The sequence below is a fragment of the Stylophora pistillata genome, chromosome 6 (genome assembly GCF_964205215.1).
Source record: "Stylophora pistillata chromosome 6, jaStyPist1.2, whole genome shotgun sequence".
In the NCBI taxonomy this organism is placed as follows: Eukaryota; Metazoa; Cnidaria; class Anthozoa; order Scleractinia; family Pocilloporidae; genus Stylophora; species Stylophora pistillata.
Genome location: NC_142524.1, coordinates 23874234 through 23895299, shown reverse-complemented (window position 1 = coordinate 23895299; position 21066 = coordinate 23874234). Strand labels below are relative to the sequence as shown.

Genomic DNA, 21066 nt, shown 5'->3' with positions numbered 1-21066 from the left:
TGTTTGCGTCTGAGAGCGCTAATAGGGACCTTAAGCATCGATGACTTTGGGTGTCACGGACGTTCGCCGGAAGTGATTTTTCAGCTGCCGTTAGCCGTTGCTATGGATACACTGTCCGTCCGTGATGAAAGGTCACGTCGACAACGCAGGATCACTTAGTTTGACGTCCTGGAGAAAACGTAGAAATACAGGTGGATTTGAGATTAAAATTGCCGTACTTTGAAGATGATTTGATGTCATTCACTCCGATAACCACATTAAATTTTCTCGGCTGTTGTACTTGTAGTCATGTCAAGCTTGCAAGTTCCCGGTGAAGGAGGAAATTACGGTGGTCGAAGCAGATCCTCGAGGTTAGTTGTCATGCAGCTTAATTTTGTTTTGGACGAAAATCTCTGAAGTCTTACAAGTAGCTTAGCGTAATGCGTACTTTGAGAAAAAAATTCTTAACCTTAGGTTAAAGTTAACTTCGCTACAGCAGATAAATATCAAAAGTCGTCCGTTAGTTTTGTGCAACAAGCAGTCGGCAGTTCCTATTTTGTTTATCTTTTTTGTCCGGCCCGACTCAAAGTGCGACATCTAGCTATACGAATGTACACACTTTTTTCTCTAGCAATCTTTCTTAAAGGACTATCTGAGATTGACGGAAATTAAAGAATATAGGTAGCCGTGATACCGCCCAAACTGGTTTGAAAATAAAATGTGTGTTGCAGCTATTAAACTTACTCTTACACGTAAAGCATGTTATTTAAGCTTAAGTAATAGAGCACTTTTTCCGTGTTTATATAGCCTCATCTAAACACGAGGTTGGTTGGGAGAATTCAAGACAGTTTGCAACTGTCTTGAATTCTGACTACCAGTCAGCCATTTGCTGGCTGACTGGTAGAATTCAAATTAATTACTTTTCTGACGTACTACTATCCTCTGTATAGAACATTTAAATTAGCCTAAAATCGCTGGGAAACGAAAGATTTTCAGCTTGGGAATGAAAAATATAAATATAAATAGGGTGTACGCTCGAAAACTGGAAGTAATGTATAATTGGGGGGACTTAGATTTACATATGCTACAGAGAAGTTTAACACTGCATTTTTTAATCATATCAGATCAACTGGGCATGATGTTCATGTAAGCTAACTGGATACTTGTATAAGATATCTTTTAGAATCGCATAGCTTAAAGTAAACACGCGCTCTGATTGGTCAATACGTCAACCGGAAGAGAGGGTATTTAGCGTGGAATCGCACTAACGCATAAAGCGATATCGCTGACGTGAGTCATGAGCAAAAATTATTGTTACGGACGTAAAAACGTAAATACAACTAGTGCTACGAAAATATGAACAAATATGAACAAATTTACAGAAAACGAATGTCTTCCAAATTTTGAATTGAAATTGAAATTTTTAGAAAATTGGAGGAACCATTCACGCTCAAAAGTACGAGAAAACGCATAGAAAAAAATCAAAATGCCAGAGACGAGGGGAGAAAGCCAAACGACAGTTCTCGCCAAGGAAAACCAAACAAGCTTTACGAAAGAAAACTAAAACAGGTATCAGTGCCGAAAAAGGTCAAGCATCTTTTCCCGAAATCCAAACCATTGTAGCCTATACAAACGACGAACTGTCCTCTTTTAGATACAACATGGTTTCAAAAAACATTAGACGGCAAATTCACAAATTCGAGTGGTCGAAGAACTGTCATCCAAGCGCTCAGTGATGATTTCGACCCAGTGGAGAGATCAGAGCTCACTAGCCACTCCAATCTGGAATCCATTTCCAGCTACAGCCATAATCCTCTGGAAAAACAGAGGCGAATGTCGAATAAGTTGGCCGGTTTCAACCCACGCCAAGCGCGACAACTACCAACGGCTATTCAAGTCATGCTTTACGGGAGATTGTTCTCAATAGCTCAGCCACGCCAAGCAACACAGCAGCTACTAGTGACCTTGACAGCAATGCCAGTCGTTCCAGTTACCTGATGGCAGGAGCAGTTGGCGGAATGTTTACTGGAGTAATTTTTAATAATTTTCCAGTAAATATTTCCACAAACTTTCAGTCCAGCATTGACACCAACGAGCGACTCCCAGCGATGAAAGAAAAGCAGTTAAAATTGTGACTTTTAACTGAACTGTTTTTCGCCAGAGTTTACCGAGAAATTCCAGTCTTAATCATCATATTTTGAATACACTTCTTTTAACAACTGTAAAGCACTTACCGGTTATTTGTAGATCTTGCTTTGATACCGGAACGATTGAAATTTTCATTTCGCTTGAGGATTTGACCATTCAGTTGTTGATTGTCGGCGCCACATTTTGCCAAGTTGAGTGGTAGCAGGCAAATCTCTGTCTTAAATAACTCCGTGTTGTGTACTTTTAGTTTTTTTGCTGAAGATTGTAAAATGTGAGGCACCGCTTTCTCCACGAGTTTGAATAAAAGTGGTTTTCATTCTAAAAATATCTTGTTCCCTCTATTCGCTAGATATTAACACCTGACTTTGAAAGGGTTTCCATTGTTTGCGCACTGGCGTGGCGCACAAAAATACAGAACATCTGGTTTCGCCCAATGATTTGGTGGCTGTAACTATGTGATTCAAGAAAAATTCACGAGGTACAATAAAAATTGTCGACGGTTCAAACATGAGCGACTTACCTTGCTTTCCATTCCCTTAACAATGACAGTTCTGACAGTTGACTTTAAAATGGCTTTCTTAAGGGCGCGCGTACGGAATAAACACAGACAATAACATTGCCGTTTTAATTTCTTTTTTTCTTATTTTTATTCAGTTTTGCGATTCAAGAAAAATTCACTACCTGACTCGTGAATTCCACGTTAAATTTCACTTGAAAAATCGATATCGCACTCATCGCTTCGCGATTCGTGCGATATCGGTTTTTCGCGTGAAATTTAACGTGGAATTCACTCGTCAGGCAGTGAATTTTTCTATAAAGGCTGAAATTTCTTGCATTGTTTAAAACAGTGGTAAAATGGAATGGAGTGAACAGAAAGACATTCTCCTGTGCCATGAAGTCTTGCAGGCTGAGCCATACAGGGCTAAAGAGAAGACTGTGGGCAGAGCACAGGCATGGGAGAAAATTGCCAACATTCTCAACAAAAGAGCAGAGTTTAAAGTTAACAAGAGGTCTGTAAGAGATCATTATATGGTCCTGGTGGAAAAATTAAAAAATAAAAGACTTCACAATAGTTAAAAGCCAGTGGCATCAGTCCCGAGCCAACCAAGCTGGACAGACTACTCAAAGAAATCATAGAGAGAGCTGAGGCCTGTGATCAGTCAAGAGACGAGGAGGATGAAAACACAAGAGAGAAATAACAGAAAGAACAAGAGCAAGCTAAGGATATCAGGCTCAAAGCCATGGACTCATTGAGTGAAACAAAGAAATAGTCACTTTCAGATGGGGATGGTGAAAATCAAAACAAGGCCAAAAGAGGCAATCCAATGGAACTGCAATGGTGGCCTATTTGAGGGAGCAGGCAACTGAAGAGAACAGGCTGAAAGAGAGAGATATAGAAATAAGATCTGTGCAGTTGGAGAAAGAGACTGAGAGGCAGCAATTGCTTGACTAGCAGCATAACAGCCTGATGCAATTGCTGTTACAACAGCAGCAGCAGCAACAACAACAACAACAACAACAGTTCCAGTAACAACAACAGCAGCAGTTGCTACAAATGCAAACCTACATGGCTCAACAGCAACAACAGCAGTATAAAATGCTTATGCCAATATTAGAAAAGAAAAATTGAAAAAAGAAGAGCACTCTCCTATCCACGAAAATTTGAAATAAGCACCCTGCCCCCTTCCCTGGCCCAGATTTGAACATTAATACTTGCTTTCAATTCAGCTTGTGAACATGTTTAAAGTGAACTGAAAAGGATCCCTCTTGAATAAGCACCCTACTGTTTTAACTCAAAATTTGAATAAGTACCCTGGACACCACTTATTTGAAGATTTACAATATTATACCATGAAACATATATTTCATGCCTTTATTTTTTGTAATATTGTTGGATATCTTTTGAGCTACTCTTTTAAAAGATTTTTTTTAAACTATGATTGTATCGGCCCCAACCAAAGCAACAGACCAGTACATATTAACTTCATTGATCAAAAGAATCACCATCTACTTCAGTTGGAGTCTGTTAGTGTGATGAAATTTACTGCTTACATATCTTTTATGCTTAACCTATTTTTTATTGCTTGTGATGTCTTCTTGCTTTCTGTATTACATTTTATATAATTTGTTGATGACACAATTTATTCACACCAGCATATACATTGTAATTGTAGAGTGCGTGACATGTTTTGTCGAGTTCATGAACCCAAAAGGGTGTCGGGTAAAACAGAGAAAACGCATGTGCTCGAAGTTTTGGGAATAAATATAACCTTGTGTTTCATTAATCTGGTTGATTTGAGTGTGTAACATTGGCGACCCCGCCAGGATTGGACCGAAGAGGCTTATCATCGACGAAGAACTGCCTTGGGTTGTGAAGGACAAAGTAATTGGCACGCTTGATTGATTCGTCGAGCGCGAGTTGGTTGTGGTCGATTGCTGTCGACGGCGGACTGATCTTGACGTAAAGTGTCGCATTTCTTTTGTGAACGGCTGATTGCACTATTGGTGAGTACGAAAGATTATTTCTTGGAAGTATGATGGACACCGAGAGTCTGCAGATCGAAATTCAGGCCGCGTTGTGTTCCTTGAGCGAGGAAAGGCTTAAAGAAGTTTGTAGTGGGCTGAACATTACTGTACCGCCTGAGAGCAAGGGAAGGTTGGTTTTTATCCGAGCTCTAAATAAATACCTCGAAACGGAAGAATTAGATAATGAGAAGCTGAAAGTGTTGTCGTCATCTCTAAGTATGCAGGGAAAATTTGTACCGGAACAGAAAACGGAACCGCCGAAAGCTTCTGAAAATAGTAAGGCGACCGTCAAAATAGAGCAAAATCCCGCGGTGTCAATTTCAAAATTCAAACGCGACTTCAAGATTTCGGGCCAGATTGGCGACGCGTCGCAGAAGGATCGTTTGAGTTTTTCCTCGCTAGTACATCAAATTGAGAATGGGTTAAAGAACGACTATACAGAGGATGAAATCAAAGAGGCTGTGATAAAAGCGATAAATCCGGCGTTAAGCCTAAGAAGTTATTTGGAGGGTAAGGTAGATTTAACACTGGCCAAATTGAGGAGAATTATGCGTTCTCATTATCAGGAGAGAACAGCAACCGAACTATATCATCAGTTGAGCTCAACTGTCCAACAGCCAAAGGAAAAACCTCAAGAATTCTTGATCCGCCTTCTCGATTTGAAACAGAAGATCTTGTTTGCATCTCAAGAAACTGACTCGGACCTGAAATATGATCCTACCTTAGTACATGGCATGTTTGTCCATAGTTTTTCCCTTGGCCTGCAAAATGAGAATATCAAGATCGAAATGAAGCCCTACTTGGAAAAGAAATTTATAAGCGATGAAGAACTATTCGAGAAATTAAATGTGTGTTTCAGTGACGAACTGGAGCGATCACAGAAATTCGGTTCACAGCTAACCCCCAAGGTAAATACTGTTCAAAAGGGAGGGGACAAGCAGGAGACAAAGAATAATGGGGTGGAGGAAGGTCTCATGAAAGAACTAAGGGAGCTCAAGGCAGAGGTGGCCGCAGTCAAAGAGAGAGTTCGGGCCCCACCCCGGGTTCAAACCCCCCTCACACAACAGCCTATGAGACAACCCCCACTGTGTAGGACCTGCCAACAAAGTGGGAATGGATGGCCGTGCAACCATTGCTTCAGGTGTGGGGCGAGTGGCCATTATGTACGCGAGTGTAATGCCCAATTCAGCCGACGCTCTCCAGCAGAATTCCAGGGAAACGGCCAGAGGTCACGCCCATGGGACAGGGTGTGACCAGGCAAGAAAACCAGTCCCGTTACGTGCAGTGTGGAAAACAAAGCACAGACCATGTACCACTTAACCGCGGCGGAGCCTGTAAGACCAATAGATATTATTCAAAAGAATGTCAAGTAAAATACAGAGCTGTGCATAAACCAGTTTGCATGGCTATACAGGAACTTGAGAAACAGAAAGCAGCCGGAGATGATGGCCATGATTTGAACACGACGTTTCCCTGCCACCTGACGCCAAGGCAGCAGCTCGGACTGACAAAAATCGTGGGACGGAGGTGCGTGGTAAAATGCCTAATGCAGGGAAAGGAAGTGGAGGCATTATGGGATACAGGTTCCCAGGTTTGTGTTGTGTCAAGGAAGTGGCAACAAACTCACTTACCGCTGGAGGTGTTAAGAAATGTTGAAGAGTTGTTGGGAGCAGGAGAAGAGCTGAAGTTGGAAGCGATGAATGGGACAAACATTCCATTTGACGGTTGGATTGAGATCGGGTTTAAGTTGGCTGGGGACGATACAACTGCTCATGAGCTGACAGTTCCAGTACTGGTGGGACAAAAGGAACAAGAGTACCCAATCATTGGCTTCAATGTTATAGAAGAAATCCTCGCTCAATATGGTGGAAACCACCAAGCGGCAAGTAACATCATTCAGCAGTCATTCCCTTCAATTCATCATACTCGCATAGGTACCCTGATCAATCTGATCCAGTCAAGAACACAGGATACCGGTACTGCAGCTGTTAAAGTCGGAAAGAGAGATGTTATGCTGCCAAAAGGAGAGGCAACGACAGTTAAGTGTCAAACTCACCTCGGACCAGTTCCAGAGGGGATGCCAGTAATATTTGAGCCCAAGGAAGACAGCGAGCTCCCAGACGGACTGGAATTGGGCGAGGAACTTACTAAAATAACCCCGGGAACCTCTAGTCACGTGGCCGTCGTGGTCCAAAACAATACAGACAGAAACATCTTGTTAAAGCGCAGAACAGAATTGGGCCGGATACACCTGGTAAAGTCAGTTCTACCAATTCCAAACACTCCCGACTCGTACTCTCGAGGAGACGAGGATTCTTACCCTGAAGCTACCTCGCATCCTGGTCAGGAACAAGATGGATGGGAGCCACCAGTTGACTTGAGTCAGCTAGAAGACAATGAACAATTGATCGTCCACGAAATGCTACGGCAAGAAGCTGGAGCCTTTGCAAGAAACGACGATGATGTTGGCTGCGTGGAGAACTTGGTGCTGGATATCCAGTTAAAGGACAATGAGCCAGTACAGAAGAACTATATCTCCATCCCCAAGCCACTCTATGGGGAAGTGAAAGAGTACTTAGAAGACTTGATTAATCGAAATTGGATCTGCAAGTCCCGTTCGGCTTACTCCTCACCCATGGTCTGTGTTCGCAAAAAGGATGGAAGTCTGCGACTTTGTATTGATTATCGAGAATTGAACAAGAAAACATACCCAGAACGACAGCCGATTCCCCGTATACAGGACATCTTAAATGGCCTAGGCGGCAACAGATGGTTTACAGTTCTGGACCAAGGGAAGGCCTACCACCAAGGCTTTATGACAGAAGAAAGCCGCCCCCTGACTGCATTCGTGACCCCCTGGGGATTGTATCAATGGAATAGAATACCGTTCGGGCTAATGAATGCACCGGCGGCATTCCAAAGGTGCATGAATGAATGTCTAGATGGCTTACGTGACAACATCTGTATCCCCTACCTGGATGATGTCTTGGTGTATAGTACGACCTTTGAGCAACACGTTCAGGATGTCCAACAAGTCCTGCGTCGACTGCAGGAACATGGGATAAAGTTAAAGCCATCAAAGTGCAAGCTCTTCCAACGACAAGTTAGATATTTGGGGCGGGTTGTTTCCGGCGATGGCTACTCTCTAGACCCAGAGGACACGGCCGCCGTACACAACTTGGCGAAACAAAAACCAGCAACAGTGGGTGATGTGCGTAAACTGCTGGGGTTCCTGAGTTACTACAGGCAATACATCCAGGATTTCTCACGCATAGCTAAGCCCCTGTACGATCTAATGGCTGGCCCTGATCTATTGGCTAATAATCATAAGGTAACATGGACAGAGGAACATCAGAAGCGGCTTGACATGCTGGTCGACCGACTAACTTCTCCTCCAGTGATGGCATTTCCCGACTTTACGAAGCCATTTGTACTACACACAGACGCCTCACAAGAGGGACTTGGAGCTGTATTGTATCAAGAACAGGACGGGGAGCTCAGAGTTCTAGGTTATGCCTCTAGGACACTAACTCCAGCAGAGAAAAATTACCACATGCACGCGGGAAAACTGGAGTTCCTTGCCCTCAAATGGGCAGTAACTGAGAAGTTCCGTGATTACTTGTACTACTCCACCTTCTTCACTGTTTACACCGACAACAATCCACTAACTTACATTCTGTCGTCAGCTAAGTTGTCTGCAGTAGGGCACCGGTGGGTGGCAGAACTGGCAGATTTTAATTTTAACATCAAGTATCGGCCTGGCAAATCTAACATTGATGCGGATGTACTATCCCGCCTACCGCTAGATTTCAGTGCATACATGGAAACCTGTATTGCAGAAATGGAAAAGGACGCAATTTGTGCAACAAGTCAAGCAGTGATACATCAGGAAACAGACGCCACACCCTGGGTGGCAGCAGTTTCAGCAAGAGTTGGCATTGCTCACGCAGAACCGGGCGTCACAGATTTGGTTTTTCGTCAACTTACTTTAGAAGAAATATTAAGGGCTCAACGGGAAGACCCCGACATCTCACGAATCCTGGCCTACAAGAAACGGGGATATCCCCCACCAGGAAGAGAGCGGAAAAATGAGACTCGTACAACATCTTGCTACTTGAGAGCATGGAATAAACTCCATATATCAGCGGACGGGATTCTGTGGCGCCAAACTAAGAGTCGATTGCAGCTAGTATTACCCACAAAGTTTAAACAGTTGGTTTACCAAGAGCTTCACATTGAAATGGGTCATCTGGGTGCAGATCGAGTGGTGGACTTAGCGAGATCTAGGTTCTATTGGCCTTACATGCAAGAGGAAATCGAGTATTTCATCGCCAACAAGTGTCACTGCATCCAGCAAAAGAAGCCCCAAACCTCCCCTAGAGCACCAATGGAGAGCATTACGACAACTGCCCCTTTTGAGATGGTGTCTATAGACTTTCTTCATTTGGAGAAAAGCCAACGGGGATTTGAATACATTTTGCTGATAGTAGATCACTTCACAAGGTTTGCACAGGCCTACCCAACCCGAAACAAGACAGCACGAACGGTGGCTGAAAAGATTTACAATGACTTTGTACCACGATTCGGATTCCCAGCCCGTATACACAGTGATCAAGGAGGAGAATTTGAGAACAATCTCTTCCATCAACTACATAAGTTGTCTGGCGTTTCCAAGTCTCGCACCAGCCCCTACCACCCTCAAGGGAATGGGCAAGTGGAGAGGATGAACCGCACGCTATTGTCTATGCTGCGAACACTCCCAGATTTGAAGAAACGAAAGTGGGATGAATCACTCAACAAGATGATCCACGCGTACAATTGCACGAAGCATGAGGCGACAGGATACGCTCCGTATTACTTGTTGTTTGGAAGAACACCCCGCCTGCCCATCGACCTGATTTTCAATTTGAATCAAGAGAGTGCAGAGGGAGATTATAACACTTACGTCCAAAACTGGCAGCATGATATGAAGGAGGCATACCGGATAGCTCAACAGAATGCAAAGAAGACTGCCGAGCGCGGCAAGCAATATTACAACAAGAGAGTCTCAGGTGGCGTTCTTCAGCCAGGCGATCGGGTGCTAGTTAGAAATTTAACAGAGCGCGGTGGCCCCGGAAAATTACGATCCCATTGGGAGTGCGCTATCCACGTTGTGGTTAAACGAATGGGGGCTCAAAGCCCAGTCTACAAAGTGAAGCCCGAGAGTGGAGGTGGCCGCGCAAGAGTACTTCACCGGAATTTACTACTGCCTTGTGACGCTTTGGAAGCAGATGCCCCAAATCTGGGATTTGGTACACGACCCCCAAAATCAGCAGTAGAGAAACGACTTTTGTCTGTTTCGGGAAATGACCTACAGAATTCGGGGAAAGATGATGATGATTTCGGTAGTGTGGACCTTGTAGAGGAAATACCTACTGAAGTAAGAACTTCAAACTCAGTGTCTCCAGGACGCGATTTGCCTTCAGAGTCAATTGAGGATTCTGCGACTACTGAGGGCACCAATGGGCCATCCAGCGAAATACAACTTGCAAATGAAGGAAGTGCTGACAATGACGGATCAGAGGGAGAGGATATTGCTGAGCAGGACATGTGGACTCGGCCGCAGCGCCAAAGGAGACCGCCGCAGATCTTAACTTACAACTCCCTGGGAAATCCACAGTACCAGTCGGCTGAGCCAGGATTCAGCAGTTCACGCGTTAACGCCATTCAAGCTCCAGCTATCACAGCTATTCATCCGGGAACACCCCTGTATTTCTGGGTGTGGCCATGCTGTTTCCAACCTGTCTACTACTCGAGGGCTTGAGAGGAGCCTCTTATAAGACTCAAACATAAAAAAAAAAAAAAAAAAAAAAAAAAAGAAAATCAAAAGCACGCAAGGTGCTGAAGGAGACAATGTCAAACAACAGTTACAGTAGCTGCAGAGAACCCTGATAAATAGTTTTGTAATATTTAGAAGAACACTTTCATTTTCGGCGGGGGAGTGTGTAGAGTGCGTGACATGTTTTGTCGAGTTCATGAACCCAAAAGGGTGTCGGGTAAAACAGAGAAAACGCATGTGCTCGAAGTTTTGGGAATAAATATAACCTTGTGTTTCATTAATCTGGTTGATTTGAGTGTGTAACATAATTACTTATCCTCAAAAGGTATATTACTGATGAGAAATTAATGCCATTTATAGAACTTTAAAATTTACATGACTTGCTATAATATAAAACTGGGCACATTACTTTGAAACAAGATTTTGATTAAAAACTCTATGAACTTTGCCATACAGTGTAATGAGCATTTATAACACAAGCCCTTATTTTTATTTTGGTACAGAAGATTAAGTGATTAGACAACCAGAGTCCCCACAGTTATCATGTTATTTTTAAAAACTTGTAAGTACATAAAAAGCAAATTGATATTAGTTTTTTATTTGTCTGTCCTGTTATTAGCAATTAATTTCGTCCAAATCTGTGGATCATGTCACCCAAACGACATGGGTATGCAAATCTTTTTAGCAACAGTCCCTCTATGCGGTTGGCCTTAGTTCGTTGGTGGCAGCACAGACTCGCAGGTAATCCAAGGGCATCAGCAAGTCTAACAATGTCCATTTTTCTTACTCGAAACTCCTGAAAACACTCTGCTTCGTCCATAGAATATAGATCAAAACGATCGTAGTCGGCGTGAGGAAATGATGGATTTTTGGAGAAACTAGCGTCATACAATAACAAAAATTCTTCTTCGGAAATAAAATGATGACTCCATGCTAGAGAAAACATTTCTCGAGCTTCCTTTAAACTGGACATCGTCAAGATCGAGAGCACGCCAAGGATGTGTTTACATTTTCACGGTCGACCGACAACATCTGTAAATTAGCGTAATTGTCTTGCTTAACGCAGTCATGTCACAAACTCTGTTGGCGACAACGTCGTTCCCAGGTTCCCCCTCCTGCAAACGATCGAACGTCCGTGACACCCAAAGTCATCGATGCTTAAGGTCCCTAATATCGTTAGTCATCCAACGATGGCCAGTTTGACTTTTCAATCAAAACTGAATAGTCAATTTTAATGCAATGCCAATTTTAATGCAATGCCAGGGGTGGAGTTGGCGATCCAGACTGACTAGCTTATCAGCACTCTGTTGTTATAAGCACTTCGGAACGAACACGTACACGAGCACGAGTACGAGCACGAGCACTAGCACTAGCACGAGCACGAGCACGAGCACGAGCACGAGCACGAGCACGAGCACGAGCACGAGCACTAGCACGAGCACGAGCACGAGCACGAGCACGAGCACGAGCATGAGCACGAGCACGAGCACGAGCACGAGCATGAGCACGAGCATGAGCACGAGCATGAGCACGAGCACGAGCAAGAGCAAGAGCAAGAACACGAGTTCCTCGTTTTAAGTGCCTGACCCCCACAGAGACGCGCGTCCTGCAACGCTAAGAATGTGTGCATGCATTTAGCCTAGTTCCAGATCCCGACTGACTAATTTGTCATGAAGAATACTCACCAAAGCAATTTGCTCCATCTCCTGTCCAACCGCTTTTACAAACGCATTGTCGACGGCCTTCGTCGAAGACACAGCTGGCGTTCGCGTCACACCGTGTTCCGTCACAAGTATCGTCCGCTGAAAGATTTAAGGCAACAAAGACCGTCAAGAACAATAGAACGGTTTTCAAGTGTTATATTATTTCATGTTCAAACTTTCTGTCGCAAGTATGATCAATCTTGAATTTTGCAAAACATTTTCTTCGTGGGATCTGATAGTCTTCTTGGTTTCCGTCCTTTATGACGTCATACAATACTCCAGAATTCCCCCAGCACCTATTTGTTTCCATTTTCTGTCACTCACAGACACAGCTGTAACGTCCGTCTCCTTGGAAACCAGGCCTGCAGCGACACAGGTAAGAACCTTCGGTGTTGACGCACTCGCCATTTCTATGACAGCTGTTTAAGAAAGGCTGGCATTCGTCTACATCTGTAAATAAGGGGACATTTGCAGATTAATAACTATTAAAAAGCCAAAATACAACCGAATTTATATCTTGGTTACTACTCCAAAATAAAAGCAAATATACATAGAAAAAAATTATATAACAGGCTTACATACCAAAACATGTTTGACCATTACCAGTCCACCCCAGTAAACAGATGCATTGTGGCTGGTCTTCCGAAGACGTCTGGGTGCAATTAGCGTTAGCATCGCAGGGTACTCCACCACAACCTAAGTTTGCAACTTGAAGAGTGAGAAAACAGGAGGAAAATAAAAACAAAAGTCGAATGAGCACTGAGATTGCAATTATTCCCGGGCTAATCAATGTTGATTTAAACCCTTTACACCCAAATATCAGTGTGCATTTTCTCCATGCTGTTCTACATTTCCTATGGTACTGACAAGGAGAATTTGTTCAATAATCATGAGCTCCTTTTTGCTACTCTTAAAGGATAAAGGGCAAAGTATATTTTTCATCTCTGAAAGCCTAATGAAAAGAAAGGAGTGTTGAAAAGTATTTTAATTTATATACTCCTATCTATTTTATCTTCTTTTTTCCTTTTTAACTATTCCGTTCCACTAAATTTTATTCCAATCATTTATCTATCTTTATCTTTTTAGGGCTTGCTTTCTTGATAACTAAAAATATTGAAAAGTTTCTCGGTACTGTCCAAATCGAAGTGTATTTCCTCGAGGAACAAATTGCCTTTAAGTGTCAATCATATAAACCAGCAGCATCAAGGAAGGAAAGAAGAATCAAGATATCAAATTCACCTTGGCAATGTGTTCCGTTGCCTTGCAAACCATCTCGGCACACACACGATCCACGTTGCTCAGGAGACGCCTTGAAGCAAGTGGCGTTAGCATGACATTGAACACCATCACAAGTACCGTCAGCTGAGTAATAGAGAAAAAAAAAAACTCGGCACAGTCACTGTTTTTGTCACTGTCATTGTTTTACCCGAGATTTTCTTGTATGATTACGGTAATCATACAGGAAAATCCCGGGTAAAACAATACTCCGCCACCCCATCTCCCTTTTTTGAACAACATCACAAGTATATCAGCTGAATAATACGGAAAAGAAACCTTTCGACTCATCAATCATACAGAAAAACCCCGGGCAAAACAATAAACCACCATTTCCCCCTCACACCTCCCTACCGTTTAAATGCCATCATAGATAACATCAGCTGAGTAATACTGAAAAAACCCCCGATTTAAAGCAGTTACCCCTTGAATCGCGCTTGATAACTCTCGAGAAATTTACCGTTCCATGAAAAATCATTAAATTTCACCCTGAACGGAAAAAGATATTCTTTTAACGTGCTGAGAAATATTAGCAGCCATTTAGTATCATTGCATGAAATGATGGTTCTCTTGAAAGACTTGACATAGGTCGCATTCACCTACATATACAATTGAAGCCATCTCCTTCGTAGCCTGGCTTACAGCGACAGTTGTATGATCCCACGGTGTTGATGCAATAAGCTCTTAATGGATGACACAAATTCTCGAAGGGCTGACATTCATCAACATCTGAAAACCAGCAATACAGTTATTCGAAAGAAATGAAATTAAAAACCGTGACTTGACCTCGAGAAGCAGAACTGTTTGTAAACTCATCAAGCTGCCATGTACGAAGCTGCCAATTGCAATAAATTCCATAACATACAGTTTGTCGCAAATGATTAACAAAAGGAATTATGCCAATTCCTGATGAAGATATCGTAAGCCGGACCTTTCACAAGCTGGCCGGGTGCTTTTACCAAAAAGCCGAAAGGAGCCCGCCCTCAATTCCTCGCAGGGATCAAAAGTGGATTAGGTGGTGATTTAAACTAACCATCAACATAATTTTTTTCATTTGTTTGACCTTTTTTTGTTTTGTTCTTTTCTTGTTTTAGTTTTTGTTTCATTTGTAGTTTTGTTCTTTCTTTTTATTGTTCTTTGTTTAATTTTGTTGTTATTTGTGTTTTAGTTCATTGATTGTGTCTTTCTCATAATGAAAAGTTCAATAAAACCTTCACTCTTTCCAGTCGACTTAATTCTAGGTCGAGTTAAAGATGATATATATCTTTATACATCAGCAGCTGAAACATGTCTTACCTGCGCATGTCTGCCCGTCACCAGTCCAACCTTTAATGCATGCACAGTTCGGTGGACCGTCCAAGGGCTGTACACATTGTGCATGCGCATCACAATCGACGCCATTACAGCTACCCTCGACTGAAAGGTAAGGATAGCAGAAAAACCCTTACGACTAAGATCTGATTATGACTTACTCTCCCAACCAGCTGCATTACATGTTTTTATAAATTAGTAAAGAAGAATCTAGAATTGACGATGTCATTTCATTATATTCTTTTCTCATTAAAAGTTTATGTTGGATTGTTAACTGCGCGAGTATAGACCACTTTCATAAATGGCTGCCGGATTAATATTCTTTTGTTTAAATTCAAATTAGCCCTTCTGGCCTCGCTTGAGATAATGTATTCTTTTGAATTTTGTACTGGAGAACGAGGTCAGAAGGGCTAAGTTAAATTTACACAAAATAATATTAATCCGGCAGCCATTTACGAAAGTGGTCTATGTTAGTCACCACTAAGAATTAAAGTTGCAATGACACAATGTCAACGAAGCATCATGGACGTAATTCTCCAGATCTACAATGTGTTGGAGCTACTAAAGGCATGTGACAGTGAGACTGTCCCTTTGGGCACTAAGAGTGACTAACATCTAATTTCTCCTTACAATATCACCCTTGAGGATGAAGGAAATGATCCCCAACTAACTTTAGAAGTACAATTCCTCCCTCTCAGCACCTTGGGTAATGTATAAAAACAGTCTGGAAAATATACATGCTGATGCTAGGGTGTGAAGCGTTAACCGTCATGATAACCCAAACAATTGGTTTCGTTACCTTAAAACCCCCAACTCTTTGATGGATCTCCGCCTTCGAACTTTTTCGTTTGTTTTCTTGATATTGGTATGAAAAAATGCCAAATTGTTTCCTAACATGTTGTGATGACAGTAACCCCTGACTGTGCCCTGGGTTTTGTATCCTTGTCCAATTCTACCAACTTCTCGTGTTTAGATGAGGCTAAGTTAACAAACAATAATCTTTGTTGTTGTTGTTGTTGTTGTTGTTGTTGTATCATGTTTTTCAATTTCATCACTGCAATTTTGTTTTTATGCCTTGTGAGAGGACTTTTAATGTGACATGATATGATTCAATAGCGACGCAGCGAGCACTCAACACGAAGGGGATAGGGGACCTACCTCTTTCGCACCGTAATCCATCGCCCACAAATCCTGATTTGCACTCACACTCGAAAAGACCATTTGTGTTGATGCAATTTGCGTTCAAGTCGCACGGACTTCTAGTATCATTGCATTCATTTTGATCTAAACATACAAAAAAAGGGCAGACTTACGATCTAATGATAATTTTAGTCATTAATTAATGAGTACGTTCAACATTTCAATGCCTTCATAAGCATTTGCTTTGAACGTAATGCTGATTTTGGGGGAAAAAATTGGCGAGACAACGTAGCTTTAAAACTTCCCTTGCCAGAACCTCTTTCTTTTCAGAAATTAAAATATATCATGAAACTTAAACGAGTCTTTCCCAGTTAGATCCTGGTCGGCTGTAGCCACTTGTTAGATGAAATAGAGACCTCATTTCTCATACATAAGCCGATGATTAATTTTGAGTCTGCAGGGAGCTGAAAGATTTTCCTTTACATTTGCTTTCTCTATCTCACTGCATGTGCTCCTGCCACCTAAGAAATACGTTTTATGTGCAATCATTCCATTGAGATGTTACCTATACCTCTAAAGCGCTCTCATTCCGTCTCGAAAGCACGTACCCTATGCATCAAATGCACACCACTAGATGTTACCAACGCATCAAATCCTTCAACACCATTAGCCTTGATCGGAGTGCATCCCCCGTTCAGATAGAAAACATGTTCATTGTAATTAAAACATGTTTTTTTTTTTTAAACAAATTGTGCTACTTTTCAATTTAATTACATATACATCGCATATGGAGTTTCAAGTTGAATTTTATTGTTGCACCTTACCCTCGCAAAAAATCCCGTCCCCTTGGAAACCAGGCTTGCAAAGGCATCCACCACGGATAGGATCGCATTTAGCATCCGAATGGCACTGAACACCCATGCAGGAGTCATCAGCTAAAAAACGTATTCAGTGAGTAGCTGGCGGATTACGTGGTCCTGTCCTATTAGAAAGGAACTTCTGTTCTTGGGTCAACCCTGGAACTAGCAAAAGGGTCCCCTGCAGTCGACGAAGCCATGAATTTTAATCACGAGGCAAATTCTATCATTTTAAAGGAGCCCTTTTTGGAATGATATCTATTTATATAAGCTGCTCTCACTGTCATCTCATTTCATTCTTTTTATGCTGCAACTTACAGATACACTTGCGGTTGACTTCCATGTATCCTTGCTTGCACAGACATTCAAAGCTTCCCAAACTGTTTCTGCATTCGGTTTTGTTGTCTGGACAAATTTCCTCGCTTAACAATACAACGCATTCGTCTAAGTCTTAAAATAAAATTAGGCAATCAAAGTCAAATCAATCTTATTCTTTCCATTTCAAGTATGCGTTAATTACTCACCACTCTCCGACACATCAGAGGTGCAGGTGTAAGCCTAATCTTTGTTTTAAGCTTTACTTTCGATCATTTCTTTATCTACAGTTTAATTGTCGAGATCTACTCGCGTAACTCATCATCCTCAGACCAAGTACGAATAGTTCACTGTACTTTTAACCGTACTAAATTGAATTCAAGTTTGGAAAATAGAGATGGGGATAATAATAAAAAAAAGAGTTAGATAAAGAAGCACAGCCTCTCTAGGTACTGGAGGGATGAATAAGGTAAGACTTCCAGTAAGATACAGTTTCGATGTTCTCCATGTAATTCAACTGCACTTTAAGCGATACAAGCGTTGAGAATGACGAAAATCACTTAACAAGAAAGAGCCGACGGTTATGTTTGAATATCAGTCAAAGAAATAGACACCCTAGAAGTAAGATTTCGGATTAAGTATCAGTATCAGAAGAGTAGCCAGGATAAAAGTTATGACACCATGGATGACTTCGCTTACTGAGCACTTAACTCTACCTACAATAAATATCATGGACGTGCTTGCTAAGATCTTGACTGCAAAAACATCAATGAAGGGCTGAAACGACGAATCACAAAAAAAGTAGAAATAACCGACATAGTAACCTTCACAATCCACCCCGTTTCCAATGAAGCCAAGCCGACATTGACACTCCTTTTTACCCGTGTCAAGATCTTCTTCACACGAGGCATACAGGTGACACTTGTTGCCATTACAACCACCGTCGGAATCTACGGAAAAAATAATAGAGCATAAGACATGTCAGTCCAAGTAAAATAAGATCTGTCGGAAGGAAGAGAGGAGGTTTGAAAAAAAACTACTAGGTTTTAGAAAGAGATTTCAGTTATAAACAAATATAGCAGACTGCATCAAAATAAATAATTACATATCTACAAAAAAACCAACAGCAGCCGCAATAACAAGAAAAACAACAAATCCTGCAGGAATTAGATCTGTCGCTGCACGTTGTTTTTGTTATCATCATCACCACTATTATTATGATCGTGAAAAGTGAATGAGTTCCATATATCCATGTACCGTGTGCCGCGTTTTTTTTTTTTTTGCGAAATTGGGCATCCGATATGGTGTCCATAATTGCGTTTGGGAGACTATACACTTAAAGTCTAAAAACTCTTGTGAGGGCTTTCACTCAGACAGGTTTTTAACTAAGTGTTAGAAATACTCAAAATTGCTTTGATTTTGCTTTACTTCACTCTATATATGATTAAACCGCCTCCCGGTTAGCTCAATGGATAGAGCGCTGGACTGTTGTGCGGGAGGTCGAGGGTTCGAGCCCCGGCCGGACTAACACTCAGGGTCTTAAAATAATTGAGGAGAATTTGCTGCCTTTCTATAACATCAAGAAATGGTTAGATATTCTAGTCTTCTCGGATAGGGACGAATAAATGGAGGTCCCGTCTCCTGCAGGGTTGGGGTAGGAGACGTTGATTTCCCACACACGAGATTACTGTGTGATGGATGTCCTCCCCTGGGGTGGGATGGGTGAGATATTGGGCGCACTTAATTTGGAGCCTCGCTCTGTTGTGCTACCCTCACCACACTCTGGTGAAAGTGATTAAATAAAAGAACTAAGGCCACTTTTCCAACCAACCAGGTTTGACTTGTTCACTCGCGTTTTTTCCCGCGCTTGAAGCAATTTGCCTCTCTTGACTCGAGTTCAATTGCCTCTAAGAAAATTTTCCTTTCGTCTGATTGGTTATGTTGATTACGTTGGACTAAATACTTGTATGGCGATGAAATCGCTCTTCTATATCCTCATAACAACGCACTAACAACGTATTCTAAACTTCAATACCTTTGGTGCACTCTTTTCCGCTTCCTGAGTATCCCTGCTTACATTTGCAAGTGTACGAGCCTTCATTGTTGGTGCAGTCAGCGAAAGGATCGCAATCGTTATCTAAACATTCATTAACATCTAAGGGAAACCATACAAGCGTTAACGACATGTAGGACATTTCATTTCCGTGACCTTATCTATGGCTAAGTTAAGTTTCAAAATAAAGCAGGCAAATTTAATTCTTACCAGTGCACCTGACCCCATCTCCTTGGTAACCATTGCTACAGACACATCTTTGGTTGAACTCGTTTTCAAAAGAAAGGCACTGAGCTTGCGGATGGCATTTTTGACCATTGCACAGCAATACCACCTCATCTGAAATACACAGGGACACTGTTTAATCGCCTAAATTTAATAGAGTACTACTAGACGAATTATAATTATGGCTAATGGCAGTGAGCGTAATGTAAGAATTCCAAGCTCTTGGACACCTTTATCAGCTAAATGTGTGCAGTGTTTGGTCAAATGTTCAAACTGTTCTCCTTGCAACTGCCATATATAACAATTCGGGGATAACATCAACGTGTGACAGAAATCAAGAAAAGACTGGTTTGTGACTTAACTTATGGAATTAAATACCAGTGATGATGATATTGATAATAGCAGCAATATTATTGATTATGAAAAAATAGTGGCCTGTGACAAAGCACCTTAAGCGGTACTTTGTCGTGGCCAAAAGAATCATCAGATCATGATGCCTGTCGGGATTCTCAAGCGAACTCACTGAGCATCGCTTAAACTCCCGTAAGTGTTTGAGAATCCTTTTACGATAGAGGGGCTGGCTTGATTGGCGATTTGATTTTATCCCCACCGATTAGATCTTGAGAGTTAAATGGTCAATGATGAAATTTACCGAGTCGTTACTTACCCTTAACGCATGTAAATCCATCCCCGCGGTAACCTTCCTTACATTGGCAAGTGTAAGAGCCCACGGTGTTTGAGCAGTCAGCGTCATTGTGGCACTTGCTGGGGCGTTCTTTACATTCATTGACATCTGAATATTACATAGGTAAAAGGAATGTATGAATCAATGTAAAACAGCAGAAAAGGAAAAGTTGAACTTTTCCTCGCGTTCAATTTTCAGGGAAAAATTGCGATTCGACAGTAATAGCTGTAACTGTGATTGATCTTCTGGAAGACAAATGAAACACAAATTGGAGTTATCTATCCCAAAAGCTTGAGAAGAGCAACAATATTTGTATTTGCCATGAAGTGCGAGAGAAAATTTGCAGTGGAATAAACCATCGGTTTAAATGCGCTTAATCCTTTAACCCTATTAGTGAAAAAGACAGAATTTTTCTTCACAAGATCAATACAAAATTTAGCAGACAAGTAATGACAGAATATAGAAATATCACTTAGGGGATTATTAGCTGATCCAACGCCAAATTTTCCAAAATAGAATTGCAAGAATTGTATGGCAGACGGTAAGGAGAATTGCTAGTGAGATGTTGTGACAGAAACGTGCGTTCGGTGCGGGATAGTTTTGGTTTTGTGACAAATGAGTCACGTTGGAGAGGGGAGAGGGGTGGGCCCTGAAACAAAAATCAAAGAGTAACCGTGTCTAGACGTCTCGTATTTCCTTAATTGGCAGGCAGTTCAGAAGGAGGTCAAAGGAAAAGGTAAATTTGACACCGCTTACAAGGTTTTATTACAGACGAGACGAGTTTGGACGGCATAGGGTAAAATTAGGACTGGACTGGACTATTTTTGGACGATTTTTTGGACGATTTTTTTGGACTATTTTTTGGACCATTTTATTATGGGGGAGGCACACCTTTAGTACTCAGGGAGGGGTGGGTGCAGTCGACAAGTACTGAGGGAGGGGTGGGGGAAGAGTGTTATTACTCAGGGAGGGGTGTGGTAGGTGGTTGTAATTGTAAACACTACTGGTTAATGGAGCTTTTACTCGATCAT

General features: G+C 41.9%; 2 protein-coding genes across 2 annotated transcripts in view; one reads left to right on the top strand and one right to left on the bottom strand.

Annotated features, from left to right (window-relative positions):
* The window catches only part of LOC111329836 (uncharacterized), a 62226-nt gene that overhangs the window by 29077 nt on the left and 12083 nt on the right, over nucleotides 1-21066 (bottom strand). The window contains 12 exon segments of the mRNA XM_088725220.1: nucleotides 12157-12624; nucleotides 12757-12882; nucleotides 13414-13536; nucleotides 14053-14178; nucleotides 14746-14865; nucleotides 15919-16044; nucleotides 16725-16835; nucleotides 17076-17207; nucleotides 17897-18022; nucleotides 19108-19227; nucleotides 19336-19464; nucleotides 20018-20143. Of these exon segments, the coding sequence (XP_088581346.1) occupies nucleotides 12157-12624; nucleotides 12757-12882; nucleotides 13414-13536; nucleotides 14053-14178; nucleotides 14746-14865; nucleotides 15919-16044; nucleotides 16725-16835; nucleotides 17076-17207; nucleotides 17897-18022; nucleotides 19108-19227; nucleotides 19336-19464; nucleotides 20018-20143 (1833 nt within the window).
* Nucleotides 59-4137, top strand: LOC148728893 (uncharacterized). Its single transcript, XM_088725497.1, has 3 exons — nucleotides 59-191; nucleotides 287-350; nucleotides 2976-4137. Exons 1-3 carry the CDS (start codon nucleotides 125-127, stop codon nucleotides 3202-3204), a joined length of 360 nt encoding a protein of 119 aa, XP_088581623.1. The 5' UTR covers nucleotides 59-124; the 3' UTR covers nucleotides 3205-4137.